The sequence below is a fragment of the Equus caballus genome, chromosome 3, assembly GCF_041296265.1.
Source record: "Equus caballus isolate H_3958 breed thoroughbred chromosome 3, TB-T2T, whole genome shotgun sequence".
In the NCBI taxonomy this organism is placed as follows: Eukaryota; Metazoa; Chordata; class Mammalia; order Perissodactyla; family Equidae; genus Equus; species Equus caballus.
In genome coordinates this window covers 10,696,101-10,714,657 of record NC_091686.1, presented here as the reverse complement: position 1 = coordinate 10,714,657, position 18,557 = coordinate 10,696,101, and the positions used below count along the sequence as shown (strand labels likewise).

At 53.3% G+C, this 18,557-nt stretch overlaps 1 protein-coding gene across 2 annotated transcripts; it reads left to right on the top strand.

Annotated features, from left to right (window-relative positions):
- The first annotated feature begins 3,940 nt into the window (after positions 1 to 3,940).
- On the top strand, positions 3,941 to 18,142 carry SLC38A7 (solute carrier family 38 member 7). 2 transcript variants are annotated; one of them, XM_023637116.2, is made up of 12 exons: positions 3,941 to 4,004; positions 4,523 to 4,742; positions 7,183 to 7,604; positions 8,753 to 8,951; positions 9,189 to 9,333; positions 10,233 to 10,331; positions 10,974 to 11,031; positions 11,205 to 11,319; positions 12,627 to 12,774; positions 13,326 to 13,525; positions 14,355 to 14,409; positions 16,141 to 18,142. In XM_023637116.2, exons 3-12 carry the CDS (start codon positions 7,335 to 7,337, stop codon positions 16,241 to 16,243), a joined length of 1,392 nt encoding a protein of 463 aa, XP_023492884.1. In that variant the 5' UTR covers positions 3,941 to 4,004; positions 4,523 to 4,742; positions 7,183 to 7,334; the 3' UTR covers positions 16,244 to 18,142. The 2 variants fall into 2 exon arrangements, with proteins under 2 accessions (XP_023492884.1, XP_023492883.1); XM_023637115.2 differs by having other exon boundaries at positions 3,941 to 4,008.
- The last annotated feature ends 415 nt before the right edge of the window (positions 18,143 to 18,557 follow it).

The window sequence follows — 18,557 nt, the reverse complement described above, 5'->3', positions numbered from 1 at the left end:
CCACTGTCTACTACGTTATCTTTTTTCTTTAACGGAAAGAAAGGGTGGGGGGTGTAGATATCGTAAGTCTGGAGTCACGTCCCGCTGACCATAAGCCAGTAAATATGTTAGCTGCTCCAAATGTAGACTAAAGACGCATCTTCGTCTTGCTGTTCGGCCTGTACAGTCCAAAGATGTTGGAAATGTCGGTATAATCTTTTGGACCTTGGGGGACAAGTAGAGTGCCTTAAAGGACCCATGGATATGGGCAGGAATGAGGAGATGGAGGGGAGGTGGCAACTTAAGATGTCTACAGGAGCCAAGTCGGCAATATAAATAAACAGTGAATGTAAAGTAAAAGAAGGGGTGCAAACTGGCTGTAAGATGGTTGCTGGTGACCGACCAGCTTCCTCAGTGATGAGAAGTAGGGAAGTTACGGGTTCTGTGAGAATGACAGCCCAGGGTTGCAGGACTTAAATCTTTCAAATAAAATGGAAATCCTGACTTTTATGGGAGGTCTATTGATGCTTAAAATTTGGCAGCTAATTTGATTTTTTTTAAATGATTTGCAAGCAAGATGCAAACAGATGGCCAATGTGCAACCTCTATCATGAAGTCATGTGCTCCGTCAGCAGACATCTAGCAATGGTACCTGCGTGCCATCAGTCCCACCCAAAGTTATTCTCTCCCCTTCAGCTTAGTGCTAGGAGCCATTCAAGATGGGACAGCTACTGGCCAGACAGGCAGCGGAGCAGGAGTCAGCTCAGAGCCCATCCACGGCACATTGGCACTTGGGAGGGAGAGCAGCCTCAATTTGTTTTTTCCCCTGCTTCTCACTCCCCGAGGGACCCGGTGCACAGTGGGCTTGCTCCTGACCCTGGGCTCTTCAGTGTTCCTGTTGCTAATGGTCACACCAAGGTGGGGAAAGGAGAAGTGAATGGACTGGTTCACTGATACCTTTGAAAAAGTATCTTAAGTGGGAAAACAACATATTAATCAGCTGCTCTATAAAGGGACTGAGTGAGGGGAAACTGAATTAAGTCTCCTTGTCTGGAGCCAGGATGGTTGAAAGTTGGCTGCCAAGACCTCAACCAGAAAAGGAACTTGACCACCTTGCTGACTTTGTTATTTATTTATTTATTTTTTTGAGGAAGATTAGCCCTGAGCTAAGATCTGCTGCTAATCCTCCTCTTTTTGCTGAGTAAGCCTGGCCCTGAGCTAACATCCATGCCCATCTTCCTCTACTTTATATGTGGGACGCCTGCCACAGCATGGCTTGCCAAGCGGTGCCATGTCTGCACCCAGGATCCGAACTGGCAAACCCTGGGCCACCAAAGCGGAACGTGTGAACTTAACCACTGCACCACCAAGCTGGCCCCAGACCTTGTTATTTTTAAACATATGTGCTGCCAGCTCACCCTCGCCAAAGTCCCATTCCTCACCAAAAACCCCTGTTGGGTGTGAACCTGATGTTTTTCTCCACAGTTCAGTCTTTACCTTCCACCTTTTTATAGTTTCCTAGTCCGGGTCTATGATGTTAATGTTCTCCCACCTGATGAAGGAGGAAGTTTGCCTGCTCAGAAGGAAAAGTCATGCCCTTGTTTCATTGTAATTTAAGGTAAAATAGTTCCCAAATCTGGATTATTTATTTAAAATATTGGTTCTCTGGCCTTACCTCTGGGCATTCCGACTCAAGGCTTGGGATCTATTGTTTAAAATAAGAAAAAGAAAACTAGGTGTTTCAGATACAGCTAGCATGAACCAACCACTGGAGACTGTCGGACAGAACTGCCTCGGGCTTCCATCTAAACAGCCACAGGCCAGCTCCCTCAACCAGCTTGAGAATTGTGCTTTAAACCTTTCTCCTTTTTTTTTCATAGAAAATATTGGTTTATTTATATCTAATAACTGAAAGACCAACTCTTTCTTTTTTAAAATGGTAATCTTATAAAAGTACTGAAAATGTTGTGAATCACATATCTGATAAGAGATTTGTATCCAGAATATATAAAGAACACTTATAAGCCAATAATAAAAAGACAACCCAATTAATAACTGGAAAAAGTATCTGAATAGACATTTCTCCATAGAAGACATACTATTGGCCAATAAGCACGTGAAAAGATGTTAACATCATTAGTCATCAGGGAAATGCAAAACCACAATGAGAATCACTTCTCACCCACTAGGCAGGCTATAATCAAAAAGGCAGATGATAACAAGGGTCATCACGGATGTGGAGAAATTGGAACGCTCACACACTATTAGCAGGAATGTAAAATGGTGCAGGGGGCCGCACCGAGGCCGAGTGGTTAAGTTCGCACACCCTGCTTTGACAGCCCAGGGTTTCACCAGTTTGGATCCTGGGCGCAGACATGGCATCACTCATCAGGCCATGTTGAGGCAGCGTCCCACATGCCACAACTAGAAGGACCCACAACGAAGAATATACAACTATGTACCGGGGGGCTTTGGGGAGAAAAAGGAAAAAAAATAAAATCTTTAAAAAAAAAAAAACCTGCAAACAGTTCAGATGTCCTTCAACGAGTGACTAGTTACACAAACTGTGGTACATATATGCCATGGAATTCTATTCAGTAATAAAACATATACATGTTGATAGAAACAACAACCTGGATGTGTCTCTGACGAATCATGTTGAGTAAAAAACACCGGTTCTAAAAGTTACAGACTATGATTCTGTTATATAGCTTTTTCCTTTTTTTTTCCTTTCTTGATGAAGAAGACTGACCCTGACCTGACCTCTGTCCTGTCTTCCTCTAGTTTTTGTATGTGGGATGCCGCCATAGCATGGCTTGATGAGCAGCATGTAGGTCCGAACCTGGGATCCAAACCCGCAAGCCCCAGGCCGCTGAAGCAGAGCATGCGATCTTAACTACTACACCACCAGGCTGGCCCCAACATATAACAGTTTTAAAATGACAACCTTTTAGAAATGGAGAACAGATTAGCAGTTGCCAGGGGTTACAGCAGGGAGGCCTTGCTGGAGGGAGGTGAGTGTGATCATAGCAGGGCATCAGGACGGATCCTTGTGATGGAAATGTTCAGTATCTGTCTATGGTGTGGATGTATAAACCCTATACATGTGATTAAATCGTGTAGAACTAAATACACACCAAAAAATGACTACAAGTGTAACTGAGGAAATTGAGTAAGATCAGCGGGCCGTGTCTTGTACCACAGTTTTGCAAAATGTCTCCATTGAGGGTAAATAGTACACAGGATCTCTTCATGTTATTTCTTGTAACTGCACGTGAACCTTCAGAGATCTCAATAAAAATTTCAGTTAAAAAAAAATGATGGGTTTCTGTGGCATCCCCTTTGTTTCTTCATCAGTGAGGATCTGTGATGTGTGGAGAGGTATATTTTCATAACACAGATGAGGACGTTGGAATGGCGAAGATTCTGTGACAACTTGCAAATGGCACTCAGCCAGGAACAGAAGCCAGCGCTCTGGACACCCATTCTTTCCTTCAACAAATATGTATATGAGTGACTGCAATGCCCCAGAATCTGTTCTAGAGTCTAGGCCCTGGGGTTATAGCCATGAACAGTAAGACCATTCTTCTCTCTTGTAGGAAAGACCACAGCTCAGAGAGGTAGGAAGGGTCCCTGATGGTCCTCAGTAAAAGAAACTCCAGTGTCACTGGCAGTGGGCCTGTGGGCGTCAAGGCAAACAGGGAGCGGGGGGAGGATAATGAGGCCCAATAGCTTTTTTTTTGGCCCCTTCCAGCAGGACTGGCAAAGATGCCAAATCTCCTAATATTCCTCCTAAGAGGAAGGAGGAGTGTTTGGCTTGGCTGAGAGGCCAAACACAGGCGGGCTGGGCGCCAGGCTGGCTCAGGGCATTGCTGTCGCGCTGAGGATTTAGGAAGCTAGAGTCGTCCAAGATTGACGCCCTCGGAAAACTACAACTCCCAGCTTGTGCCGCGTCACGCCCAAGTCCTGGCGGTCATGTGATCGCTGTTCACGTGTCCCCGCAGCCGGCTCGGGAATGAAGCACCGTAGGTGGGTGGCAGGAGCTAGAGGCGGTGGAGGGTGGAAGCGTTAGGTCCCCGGGTCCCCAGAGCCCCCATCGCGGCGGAGCCTGCCCACTCCCTACGGGGCTCCGGGGCCCCGCGTCCCCGGCTTCACGCCCGGCTCTGCTGAGCCGGCTCCGCCGCGCCTTAGCCCGGACTGTCTTCGCCTAGTCCTAGGCCGGGATCGAATCCCAGAGCCCCTCCCCAGCTCACCCCACAGCAGCTCACTCCCTCGCTGAAGGCCTGGGGATCGTCACCCCCGCCCCGGATGTGCCCTGGTCCAGCTCCCGAGGCAGCCCACCCCTCGTATTTCTGAGATCCAGCCCCAGGCTGGACTGGGAACCCACTCCCATCTGAGGGGCCTGCCGTAATGGCTTCAGCTCTGGCCTGAGCATATGGACGTCAGGCTTCTGGTTCTGGCTCTGCCCCCTAGCCACTGTGACATTAGTCTAACCTCTCGCTGCCTCAGCCTGTTCCCTATCTGATCTGCTGCTCTGTTCTAGGAGTTGAGTCAGAGCTGCTCAGTTCCCTTCACTCTGCTGACCAGCACAGAAACAGCCCGAACTCTTCTCTCTGCTGACAGCAGATTTTAGGTAAAGTCTTGAGAAAGAAGAAATCGGGGCTGGAGAGGAAAGCGGGAAGAATCAGATCTCAGATCTCTGGAGAGAAGGAGCTGTGAGGAGCAGCCCCACCTCCACCATAACAGACAGGTGGAAAGAGCAGGTAAGCTGGGGCGATGGAGCTGAGGAAGGGGCGCGAAGGGGAAGCTGAGAGATCCCGGACCGCGCAGAGCTCTCTGCATCCGAGCTGTGAGCAGGGTGGAGGGGGAGGCCTCACAGCTCCGGCAGCGCTAACTTTGCAGGGCTCTCTGGAGCTGCGCTGGAAGCCTGCGAGCCCGAGACTCGGCCTCCACCACCCACTGCTTTGGGTTTTGTGCTGAGCTGTCAGCTGGGTGGCAGGTTGCGTAAGAAGCAGGGCTGTGACTGATCTTTCTGGACTTGGAGCCAGCAGAGAGGTATTCCCTCTGGAGCTGTGTCTCCTGGTTGCATGCCTGGTGACAGATGTTTGAGATCCTCTGGCCTCTCCCTTTTCCCTCACACAAGTGTACGGTTCCCAGCTTGGTTCGACGATCACCGGGAGGAGCGATGGGAAGCATCTGACTACCCAGGAAGTTCCATGAGCCGTTCTGCACCCCTCAGTGTGCTGAGGGCATCAGAGGGGATGCCTCTGTGGTGGGCTCTGGTTAGGTCAGTGCTTATGGCTGAATCCGGTCAGTCCCCTTTGCTTCCCCTGAGCTAGAGAATAACCCAGGGAGGGATGAGTAAAGAGTCAAATGCAGAGTTTTGTATGAACACCCTGAGCTCAGGACTTAGGAAGGAGGAGACTCTGGGAAAGGAAGCTGTGGAAGATTGCACCCGCTTGGGTCATGACCAGCCATCAGCAGCCTCTGGGGAAGGCAGAGCCTGGCTCCTCACAGCCCCCTCAGCCCATGGTCTTTCAATCTGGCTTTCATGTTGCTCTTCCTCCCATTAGCTACCCCAGTGCCTTTGCACCTGGCCAATCGCACCAGGCCCTGGTTTTGATCACTATTCTCCTCTCTGCTTGCTTAGGGATGAGGATTCTTAGGCATAGTGGATAGCAGCATGGGAAAGGGCGTTTGCAAACATTAACGGTAGCAATGACCGGTTATTGAGTGCTAAAGCCTTACTAATATGAACACACTCTTCATAGTAACTTATGATGTAAAGTCTTAGAGAGGTGAAGTGACTTGACCAAGGTCACATAGCTAGGAAGTGGAGGAGTCAGCCTTCTGACTTCAGAGTCTAATCAGAGCCCCAGGTCACGGCCACTCCCTGCTCAGGGCTGCTCCCGATCTGAGGGTGAACTTGACTCTGGAAGGCTGCCCTTTCTCTTGAGGGTCTCAGGCTGTGAACTGAACTTGAGAACACTGAAGGCCATTTTTCAGGGCTGAGCTCCTCAGAGCATCTCAGGGTTCTGGGAAGAGGACCAAAGAAGAGAGCCAAAGAAGAAGCTGTAACTCACCTGTGTTTCCCCAGAGAGGGAAGAGAATCGACCAGGTGACAAGCTTGTTATCTGTGTTCAGCCCTGCCCAAGGTCTCATCTTGGGCCCAGGAGTGGGGCAAATACAAACAGATGGATGCTGGAGGGTCGGACAGGCCTGAGTAGAGTCCCAGCTCCACCGCTGACCGCTATACGACCAGGGGTAGAGCGCCTAATCCCCCGGGATTCATTTCCTTCCTTGATAAAGGGGTGATATCATGCCCACCTTTTAGGGCTACATTGAGGATTTTAGATAAAGAATTCCGTAGCTGCAGCAATGGCAGTTAATGGTAACAATAAACACCACACATGTGGCCTCAGAGCCTTGCAGTCTAGCCTAGGAGACCAGTGCTGGCCATGCTGGGCCCCAGGGTGGCTCCAGAAGATCTCAGTGAGCATCCAAGGAAAGGGGAAGAAGTGGGACCTGAAAGGGAGGCTGGCAGAGGGGCTGGGAGCCTTCCAAGAACAGGACTGATAGCTGCTCTCCTGAGGACGCAAGCATGACAAGCATGCGGGGAGGGGGTTGTCATGCGGGAGAAGAGTGAGAATTTCGAAGGGCTTTGAAAGCTATGCGGAATTTAGACTCTTGGCCAGAGGCAAGTATGCTGGGCTGTAATCCATGGAAACCCTGAGTGAGTTTCTGGATGAGGGCTGTTCTTGGGACCCTGTGGTCTGGGAAGCCAGGCAGATCTGGATCCAAATCCTGCTCTGCCACTTTCTAATAATGTGACACCGGGTAGTGATTTGATCTCTGAACCTTATGACCATGAAGCTGTCACAAGGACTAAATGAGATAAGATACATCCCTGACATTCCTGCCCGATGCATGTCCTCTCTCTAGTGCTGACATGTTAGTTCCCCTCTCTTTTATGTTTATATCTTATTGACCATACAGGTCTGTAAGCCTGAAGCCAACAGGATTTGCATCTGAAATATGTCTGTCTCTGCCACCCCACACTATGGCGCCCAACGCAGTGTCGGCACAGAGGCACACCTGTGTTTGAATCCCAGCCGTGTGATCTTGGGAAAGTTGTTTCACCTTCTGTGCCCACCTTTCTGTGCCCACCTCAGGATCACAGTGGTGCCTGCCTTTCCTGTCTAGGTTGAGAAGAGCCAGAGCACACAGGCCTCCCAGGATAACAGCCTTCAACAGGCTGGTGCTGCCCTCCAGCTGCAGGTGTCCCCTCAGCCGCCCCAGGGATGTGGTGGTGAGGCAGCACCCGCAGACCCTGCCAGAAGAGGGCTCCCAGGGCCATGGCTCAGGTCAGCATCAACGCTGACCATGGCGAATGGAGTTTGAGCACGGACGCCGGGGAGCGGGCCCGCCTGCTGCAGAGTCCCTGTGTGGACACGGCCCCCAAGAGTGAGCGGGAGGCCTCTTCTGGGGATCTGGGCAGAGGCACCACTTCCACGCTTGGGGCCGTCTTCATCGTCGTCAATGCCTGCCTGGGTGCAGGGCTGCTGAACTTCCCAGCCGCCTTCAGTACTGCCGGGGGCGTGGCAGCCGGCGTCACGCTACAGATGGTGAGTGTGCTGGCTGGGAGGGCAGGATGCTGTGCAAGTGGTGGGTCTGCGGTTTTGCCTCGAAAGGGAAGCTGTGGATCAGGGATGGTCAATAGGAATGCTACCACTCTCCCCTCCCTCACACATGGCAGACACTAGCAGTCTATTCCAGCATTCTTTCCTCTGAGCCCAGAGGAGGCTTCCAAAGCCTTCCCAACAATCAGGGAAGTTTGGACATCAACTAGATATTTAATAATCTTGTGGTTATGTTTAAAAAGTGGGCCTGGGGCTGGCTGGGTGGCCCAGCGGTTAAGTGCGCACGTTCCGCTTCGGAGGCCTGGGGTTCACCAGTTCGGATCCCAGGTGTGGACATGGCACCGCTTGACAAGCCATGCTGTGGCACGCGTCCCACATATAAAGTAGAGGAAGATGGGCACGGATGTGAGCTCAGGGCCAGTCTTCCTCAGCAAAAAAAAGAGGAGGATTGGCAGCAGTTAGCTCAGGGCTAATCTTAATCAAAAAAAAAAAAAAGTGGACCCTTGGGGCCAGCCCCGTGGCCGAGTGTTTAAGTTCACGCACTCTGCTTCGGCGGCCCAGGATTTTGCCGGTTTGGATCCTGGGCGCGGACATGGCACTGCTCATCAGGCCACACTGAGGCAGCGTCCCATATGCCACAACTAGAAGGACCCACAACTAAAAATATGCAACTATGTACTGGGAGGCTTTGGGGAGAAAAAGGAAAAAATAAAAATCTTTAAAAAGTGGGCCCTTATCTTTTAGAACTGCCTGCCAAAATATGTAAGGATGGAATGATATGATAGTGTATATTTTCTTAAAATAATCCAGAGTGGGAGAAGGAATAGATGAAACAAGATTGGCCATGAATTGATCCTTCTTGAAGCTGAGTGTTCGGTACATGGGGCTCTGTTACACTGTTCTGTCTACTTTTGTCCTCATCTCTCTACTAAATTTGAAATTTTCCACAAAACTTCTTTTGTTTTTAAACAAAGTCTCCCCTCAACAGCCTCCAGTAATCTGTTAAAATTGCCCTGCAAGATGAGACTGATTTGCCAGCCAGCTTTGGGCACTGGCCCAGGAAGCGCGGAGCGAGCCAGGCTGCGATTCGCTGCCAAGCCTTTCCCACACTCTTGCTCTGCCCCTGCCTGCAGGGCATGCTGGTTTTCATCATCAGCGGCCTCGTCATCCTGGCCTACTGCTCCCAGGCGAGCAACGAGAGGACCTACCAGGAGGTGGTGTGGGCTGTGTGTGGCAAGCTGACGGGCGTGCTGTGTGAGGTGGCCATTGCCACCTACACCTTCGGCACCTGCATCGCCTTCCTCATCATCATCGGGGACCAACAGGACAAGAGTGAGGTTCCCCCTCAGTACCTGCCTCATCCCTCCCCTGCAGCCCTGGGGGTCCTGGGGGGAGGGAAGGGGCATGGAACACCTGCCCACGGCCTGGCTTGGGCCCGGCATCCACCTGGGAATCCTCCCTCCGGGCCGCTGGGCCCATTAGACAGATGGAGGTCCTGAGACCCAAAAAATAGGACGGCCACACCCTGCAGGAGCCTGGCATGACATTCCCTCCTTCCTCCCTGTGCAGTTATAGCTGTGATGGCAAAGGAGCCTGAGGGGGCCCACGGCAGCCCCTGGTACGCAGACCGCAAGTTCACCATCAGCCTCACTGCCTTCCTCTTCATCCTGCCCCTTTCCATCCCCAGGGAGATCGGCTTCCAGAAGTATGCCAGGTTCGGAGGCCCCACCCCAGCCTGAACCGGACAGAAGCTCTAGTCACAGGCAGCGAGAGACCCGAGGGCTGCTGGGGAACCCCTCCCCTTCTTGACACCCCAAATCTGGGGCGGCAAGAGTGGGCAAGGCAGGGCGAACCATGGCTTGCAGGGCTTCTGGCATAAGACTTCCTTTGGTGTGAGCAACAAGGGGGTCAGCGGCCCTTTGCATCAGTGAGAGATTCAGTTCTAAATGCCCTTGTCAAAGATGGGATGGGCGACAATCAGTGTGGAGGCAGCCACCTGGCCTGGGCTTTGGCTTTCCCTGGGAGAATGGGAGTTTTGATCATTTGGGATTGTTAGCCAGGCAGCATCTTCCATGCAGCTTGGGATGAAGGGAAAGGACTGGCTTCTCGGCTCAGGGTTGGAACAGCTGTGGGATTCTAGGCTGTTTCCTGTGATCTGTAATTGAAGGGTCCTGCTCAGCTTTCTCCACGGTTCCCTTTGATGTTGACATTCCAGTATTTGTACCCTCTTACCTCCAGCATCTCCTAGTTCTCAAAGGCTCTGTCTGCAGCCCTCACCCAGTCTGGGCTGCTCTGATTGAAGTAACACATGTGCTTTGAAGCCCAGCCCCCCACCGTGGCCTCTGAGCCATGGAGCTGAACCAGCGCATTTCCTGATGGCCACGAATGTCACTGTCGTTCCCTGTTGGCGTCCAGCTCCCTCCTAGCTGTGGCTGGTTTCTCCAAAACTTATTTCTCATGCTTTTCTTGAGTGTTTGTCTAGAATAGTCTCCCAATTCGTTCAGTAGACACTTGTGGTGTCCCTGGAGCTGAGGATGGATGCCCCTGGGGATGGAGTCAGAGAAAAGGCAGCTGGGGCTGGGGAAAAGGAAGTCCGTCCCTCTCTCCCCACAGCTTCCTGAGTGTCGTGGGCACCTGGTACGTCACTGCCATCATTATCATCAAATACATCTGGCCAGATAAAGAGATGACCCCGGGGGACATCCTGACCAGGTGGGTGAGGGCCCCCAGGAGACACAAGGGATAGAAGCCACCACCTGGGCCCAGGAGGTGCTGGGTCGGGCATCAAAAGGCCACACAGGTGCTCTTGGCAAGCCTCATTAGCTCATCAGCGCTTGAGTCATTGGTCACTGTAGGAAGGAGGTGAGAGATCCTCATCTCTTCTTACTGGAGGGAAGAGTGAGAGGCAGAGATGCCGAGACTTTACCACTAACTCCAGCAGATGGGCTAACGTGGGACCAGGCTTCAGGTCTTGGAGACTGCCGGGTGGAATTGCACATTTCTCCAACTTGTACTTACCTGTAATTTCTGTATCTTCTGCATGAGGATGAATTGGTTTTTTTATTTTTTTTTTAAAGTTTCCTTTTTTTGAAAGGAAGAAACCAGAAAAGCAAAAGCCCCAGTGCAGGAGCCAGGAATTCTGGATTTTCGGTCCCAGGAGGGCCTTCCAGAGCCTCCGTTTACTGACCTGTGAAATGGAGATAGGTCCTCGCCCGGTTCCCAGACTTGTGTGGGTTGAGTGTAGAATGCTGGTTGGTGGAGGCCGTGGTGGGCTGAGTGAATAGGAGGGGCACGGGGGTGGTGGGTGGCTCTGGGGGGCTCACAGGCGACAGATTCCTATGTGTCTGTCCACAGGCCAGCTTCCTGGATAGCTGTGTTCAACGCCATGCCCACCATCTGCTTCGGATTTCAGGTGCCAGTTGCGGTCCCCTTAGCTCCCTCCCCTCCCTGGGAACCCACGTTACAGGCAGGATGGGGGGGATCCTGGAAGGAAGGGTGGAGTGGGGGCCCCGGGACTTGCTCCTTATTCCTGGAAACTGGGGTGAGGTCACCTCCCCGCCATGACCCTACCCTCCACCCTGACAGTGCCACGTGAGCAGTGTGCCCGTCTTCAACAGCATGCGGCAGCCTGAGGTGAAGACCTGGGGCGGTGTGGTGACGGCTGCCATGGTCATCGCCCTCGCTGTCTACATGGGCACAGGTGAGTGCTCCCCCCCAAGGGCTGGGGTTGGAGTGCTCCCACTTTTCCTCATCGTCCCCAAGTCCTCTGGCCCAGCTTTCCTGGGGACAGCGCTGCACTCCCAGCACCTCAAACATTCTGTGGGCATTGGCTTCACTTTGGGCTGCCGTGCGCCTCCTCCTGCCCAAACGAGAGAGCTGTGTCCGTCCATTCATTCAGCTGCTCTCAACTGGTGCCTAGTGAGTGCCAGGAACTGTTCTCAGCATGGGGGGAGCCGTGGAGATGGACGGACCTGGTCCCGCCCTCACAGAATTGACGGTCTAGAGAGACAGTCCTACAAGAGTAAACCAGGGGTCCGTAAGGGATTCCGACACGCTGGTGAGTGCCATGGTGACAGTGAAACAGAGGAGATGTGAGGGGATATGGGAGGGCGTGGCTTTGGGAAGTGGTTCACAGAAGGCTCCCCTCTGAGGAGTTGGCATTTGGGAAGGAGCTAGAATCTCAATCAGTGGGGCAAGAGCGTTCCAGACGGAGGAAGCAGAAAATGCCAGACAGGGACAGAACGATCTGTGTAGCTGGAGTGGAGTGAGTCAGGGCAGATGACAGCAGTGAGGCCCTACAGGGAACAGGGCCAGATCCTGTTGGCCTTGAGGACTGCTGGGAGCCAGAGGCAGCGTTTCACACAGGGGCAGGCTCGGCGGAAGGTGGCTGTGGGTGCTGGGTGGAGGACGGTTTGGGTGAGGGAGCCGGCCTGGGAGACCAGGAAGAATGGCCCTGTGACTCCTTCCACAGATGGTTCTCGGGGCCCACACTGTTCCACCTCTGAAGACACAGCCAGGAACAGGAGAGGCAAATAGGCAGAATCCCTCTTCCCCTGGGGTTTGTGTTCTGGTTAGGGAGACAGATAATAAACAAATTTAAAAAAAAATCAGAGAGAGAGGAGCACTGTGAAGGGAACCGACAAAGCGATGTGAGAGAGTGCCTAGGGTGGGGTTGTTGTGGGGGGCTGGGTGGGGAGGGGTTCTCTGAGGAGAGGACATCTGGGCTGAGACCTGGATGATGAGAAGATGGCGGTGTGAAGAGAGTTCGTGCAGAAGCTGTGAGACAGGAATGTGCGGCGCGAGTTCAAGATCAGAAGGGTGGCGGTGTTGGGGCGGGGCATGTGAGGATTCAGGGATGGAGGCTTCTGATCCCAGCCCCCCGACACTCTAAGCCTCAGTATGAGCCTCCAGCGCCCTGCCCCTCTGATGCTGCACCTAGGAGTGGACGGTCCATCCCCTTACCCTCCCAGGCTTGCCCTGACCCAGCCCTCCTGTCCATGCCCTCAGGCATCTGTGGCTTCCTGACCTTTGGAGCTGCTGTGGACCCCGACGTGCTCCTCTCCTACCCCTCGGAGGACATGGCTGTGGCTGTTGCCCGCGCCTTCATCATCCTGAGCGTGCTCACCTCCTACCCCATCCTGCACTTCTGTGGGCGGTGAGAGCCCGCCCCACCTGGCTGGGGTGCTCCCTCTCCCCAGGGCCCCTCAGAGCCCCTAAAAGCCCTTTGAACATGGTCCTTTGGCCTTGTGTGGAACTCATTTTGTAGAAGGGAAGACTGAAGCCCGTAGGAAAGAGTCAGTGCCTAGGATGGCTCTGCAAGTACCCCCAGCTGGGTCTTAGGGGCCTCCTTGTCCCAGGGTCCCCAGAACATTCTGTGAGTCCTCTAAGAACCTCTAGCCCAGATCCTTTCCTGAACACCCAGCCTTCTGGGTACCCCAGGCCCTTCCTTTTCAGGAGAATGATAGTACCAGTTCCCCTGGGTGAGCCCTCCCGGGCCAGGCAAGGAGCTAAACCCTTCACATTCACCGTCTCCTGCAGTCCCCATGGGGACCCTGGAAGAGTGTGGCTAGGCCCATTTTGTAGAAAAGGAAACAGGCTCAGGGACCAGGGCCTCACCCACAATCTACCTGGTCGGGGGCCTGGCTCCGCAAGCTGGAGGTGGAGGCCGTGAGCAGGGGTGCCTCTGATGCCTCTCCCCATGGGCAGGGCGGTGGTTGAAGGCCTGTGGCTGCGCTACCAGGGGATGCCGGTGGAGGAGGACGTGGGGCGTGAGCGGCGGCGGCGGGTGCTGCAGACGCTGGTCTGGTTCCTGCTCACGCTGCTGCTGGCGCTCTTCATCCCTGACATCGGCAAGGTCATCTCAGTCATCGGAGGCCTGGCCGCCTGCTTCATCTTCGTCTTCCCAGGTGCGGCCCCCTGGCGCCCTGCAGCCCTGACTCCCAGGGCGTCCCAGCCTGAGCTCCTCACTTGCTCACCTGCCAGGGAGTGTAACCACCCAGATTTGGTGTTCACCCACCTCAGGTTCTGTGCCAACCCCTGTGCATGCATCACCTCCTGAAAAGAAGGTGTAGCTATGATCTTCGTTTTACGGAGGAGAAGATGTGGGGTTCAGAGAGGGTAACAGACTTTCCTGGAGGTGAACAAACTCAGCTCATGAGTAACAGAACCTTTTCAAACCCGAGTCAGTCCAGGTCCGCAGCCTGTTCTCTTAACCCTTCACTCAAGTGTCTGTTGCTCCCTGACTATCAGGAATCCAGCTGGTTCAGTCCCCAGAGGGCAGTGGGGCTTGGTGGCAGCACCCTGATGCAAAAACCGGGAGACCTTAGTTTCAGACACGGTTTGCCACCAGGTGCCTGGGAAATCATCCTGTCTGCCAGCCATGAGTTCCGCCTACCCCCAGCTCATTTCTATCCAGGAGACAACCTTGCAAGCCCTGGCCACTGGAGCAAGGGGGCCACATCTACTCAGAAGGGCCTGGGCAGGGTCTTGCTGCCAGTGCTGCCCCTTTAGCCCTGAGTCTTGCATGCAGCCCCGGGGTGCCTGTCAGATGCTGGCCTCTCCTGGGAGAGCAGAGGCCAGGCCTCCAGCTGGGGGGGAAGGGGGGTCAGAGATGGAATATCTGAAGAGTAAACAAAGGCCTTTCTCCATCTCCCACCACTGCCTCTTGGTGAGAGGGGCGGCTGGGCTGAGGGAGGGAGCCCACCCGAGGTCTCAGGGCCACCCCTTCTCTTCCAGGGCTGTGCCTCATTCAAGCCAAACTCTCTGAGATGGAGGAAGTCAAGCCAGCCAGGTAAAGCAGGGCTCAGTCCCTGGTCTTGGGGAGATGCTGGGGGCAAGAAGATTAAAATGCACAGGGGCCGGGAGCTACCCTCAGCCGCAGGTGAGGCTATGGGTTAATTAATCACCCTCTGGGCGCAGCAAGGGAGGCCCCACGCCCAGTACTGGCCTTGCTCCGGGAGTGACCAGCTCTGCCTGCCTCTCGGCTTGAGTGTTGCTAGATTACACAGCTTCCAGGAGACTGTGTACTTTGCGTTTCAAAATTCTTTTTTCAAATGGGTAACACGCGCTAGTTGTAACAGTTTATATACTACGGAAAGACTTTAAAGAGTGGGAGACCCTCTTCCGCCACAGCCCGCCCCCACCACATCCCTTCTCCTGAGAGAGCTCCAGGTCCTCAGCGCTGTCCGTGCCCTTCTAGACTGTTTCTGTGCGTGCACACGTCTGTGTACACATAGCTATGCATGTGTACGCACAAACACACAGGGTTTTGTGCCTAGTTTGGTTTTTTTCAAAAATGGTTCTATGCCAGACACACTTTTCTGCCACTTGCTTTTTTTCACTTACTTTTTTTCCCTTGCTTTTTTTCACTGGGGATCACTCTATGTCAGCACAAGAAGGCCACTTCTTCCTTTTTGAATGGCCGCAGAATTTTCTGTTGTATGAATGTGTGCTGAATGTGAACACTCTTATACATACACAGCGTGGCACACCTGTTCGAGGATCTTGATAGGAGATTCTTAGAGGCAAATTGCTAGGTCCCGGGACATGCCCATTTTTACTTTGGCACCGGGGTTCAAATTACTCTCCGAAAAGTACCAGAGTCCTAGCAGCAGTGAGTAAGCGTGCCCTGTTCCTCATACCCCTGCCAGCACTGTCTGTAACAGCCTTTTAAAATTTTGTTAGTCTGATGCATGCAAAACACTACATTGGGTTTTTCTGTCTTTTAAAGATTGGCACCTGAGCTAACAACTGTTCCCAGTCTTTTTTTTTTTTTCCTTGCTTTTTCTCCCCAAATCCCCCTGATACAGAGTTGTATATTTTAGTTGTGGGTCCTTCTAGTTGTGGCATGTGGGAAGCTGCCTCAGCATGGCCTGACGAGCAGTGCCATGTCTATGCCCAGGATCCGAACCAGCAAAGCCCTGGGCCACCGGAGCGGAGTGCATGAACTTAACCACTCGGCCACGGGGCTGGCCACCACTACATTGTTTTAATATGTACATGTCCTTGAATAGTAGAGAGGTTGAGAACAGGTTGCATGCTTTTCAAAAAAATTATCATGCAAATAATACTCATTCATTATGGAAAACTTAAAAAATACAACAAGCCTAAGGAAGAAAATAAAAATCACTCAATCTCAATACCCAGTTATAACCCTCTTGCTATTTTTGATACATATATATGCAGATGTCTGCTTTTTTTAAATGAAATGAATCACACTGCATGTGACCTGCTTTTTCCTGAACATCTTTCCATCAGGAGACATGCGTTCTAATCCTGGTGTTGCCCTTGGTGTGTTGTGACCAGACAGTTAATTCCATTGGGTCTTGGTCTCCTTACCTGTGGACTAGAGATCAGACACCTGGCCCCAAATACCTTTATCTGAAAAGTCCTTTAGAAATAGGAAATGCTCCACCCACGGAAGTGGTATAAGTAATTTACGGTGATTAACTGATACACGTATTGACGTCTGCAGAGTCATGGAGGGGTTAACTGACCAGGCCTCTCACCTTCTGCCCTATAGCTGGTGGGCGCTGGTCAGTTACGGAGTCCTCTTGGTCACCCTGGGAGCCTTCATCTTCGGCCAGACCACAGCCAATGCCATCTTTGTGGATCTCTTGGCATAACCACTGCCTCCCAAGGAACACGTGGCCTTTGCTGTTGGACCCAGCATCCCATCTCTTAGAGCTGCGGGGCCACCCTGAGTCCGGCATCCTTCCTCCCTACTGGTGGAGTGACATCTGGACATCCTTTTCCAGGGACAGTTCTGGGGTTAAATCAGGCCCCAACCTGTGGACAACTCAAACCCAGCTCCCTTCCTGTCTCCCCCATCCTGGCAGTGCCATAGATGGTGGGAGGAGGTCTCATGTCACAGAGGAACCTTCCCCCTTCCTCCAACTCTCGACTTCTCCATGCCTGGAACCCGTGGGTGAAGAGGGCCAGGAGGTCTCAGCAGAAAGAACCCAGCCCGACCTCCCTCTGGAGAAAGGGTGGGCAAAGGGTCGTCCCCCCGAGAGCAGCCTGTCCTGAGTAGGGCTGTGCTCGTTACCCCCAGACACACTGCCTGCTCCAGTCTGTTGGCAGCCCAGCCAGCCGTGGCTTCCTCTGGGATCTGGCAAGTTCCAAAGGGAGCACTGAAGTCGTACAAATGCGCAGAGGCAGAGAGATCCATGCCTTGTCCACTCCCTCCTGGCCCCCAGTGAGCCTGACAGCCCTCTCCCATGGCTAAGGGGCATTTCCAAGGCTTTGGGGCCTCACGCTGTCTTGTTCCTCTGACCTGAGGGTCCAGGCGTCCCTCCTCCTCCATCCCGACATCACCAAGTCTAATGTTTACAAACGGTGCCGGCCAGCCTTGAGCCAGAGCCCAGGGGCCGTCCTGTGCCACCACGGTGCTGTGAGCACACCTCCGTGAGCTTTCCCCATGCGGGGAGTCTGCTTTTCTCTTCAGATTCCAGACGTGCCCCTCTCTTCCGAGGCATGAGGGTGGGTAATGGAAAAGTCTGGGAACCTTTCAGACCCGTGCAGGCTGGGCTGGTCAGGATCAAGGTGAGCCTGTCTGACATCTGCACTTTCACCCACTGCTTCTCTTCTCCTGCCCTGCCAGCCCTAGCAGCATGGTAGCCCAGAGAGAAAAAAGGCAGCCGCGTTGTCATTAACTGGGTGACGTCTGAGTGTAGCCGCGCCAGCCTGGAAGTTTCCCTTCCACTGTGGATCTTGTCTGCTCCTTCCCCATTCCATCACTTCTTCACCCCCTCCCCCATTTCTCTATGTAGCTCAACCTCTCCTGTGCACATAAGTATGCAGGTGGGGGATTGCCAAACCCCATCGTGTCAGCTTCCTCAGCTCCACACATCCACCAGGCCTTCCTTCAGTGGCTTGTCGGTCACACTGAGGTCACACCCAGATTGTGCCCCAAGCAGGATGAGGAGGGACACTGTTCTCCCCGTTCTTGTTCCCATTTTCAACACCTTGGCCGCTCACTTCGGTCAACCCCAGGTACCAAATCAGGCTTCGTCCGCCTGGAGCACCAGTATTTCCCTGGCCCCTCCTGCCCAAACCTCTGTACCAGGGATGCAAGGGACCACCGCCCAGCAGACCCCTACTCAGGGCAGTCGGATATAAGAAGCAGAGGCTGGCTGGAGGCTGGAGAGGCCTCTGCTCAGTCCCCAGAACGGGCGACCTGCCTTTCCTCACGTCCCATCTCGGCCCCCAGGGCCAGACCCACTCTGCTGTTTTCTCTCAGGCTGCTGCACAGCACCAGACCCTGCCAGCGCCCACGCCTGCCGAGGGTCGGAGGACGGCGGTCAGCAGGGCTGCACAGCCTCCTGATGCTGGGTTTCCGGGGTGGGGGGATGTAGGGAGAGTCACTGCACAGAACTGGACCAGTCGGGAAAAAGCTGGAATCCGGCCTCTTGGCCTAACCTCAGGAGCCCCCTCCCTGCCAGGGCATTTTACTGTTTCTTTTCTATTTGTGCACATTCAGACTGGGGAGGATGGTTAATAAAAAAAGGGACTTGTGCTGCTGATCTTTGTGGCCTGTGTCTGGTGCTGGGGACAGGGTCCAGGCCACTGACAGGAAGAAGATGGTCTGGGGCAGAAATTGGGGGGAAGCGGGGGGGGCAAGGCCTTTTGTTTTTTGGGGTTTTGTTTTTTGTTTTGCTCCCCAAAGCCCCAGTACGTAGCTGTATCTTCTAGTTGTAAGTCCTTCTGGTTCTTCTATGTGAGCCGCTGCCACAGCATGGCTACTGACAGATGAGTGTTGTGGTTCCAGGCCTGGGAACCGAACCCAGGCTGCCAAAGTGGAGTGCACTGAACTTTAACCATAGGCCCTCAGGGCTGGCTCAGGCCTTTTGGCTTCGCCATCTGTGCCCCTGATGTGGGAATGGGCCCCACCATGCTCCCTCTACCAAGACTGCAAGCGGTTCTTGACACCTCCCTTTT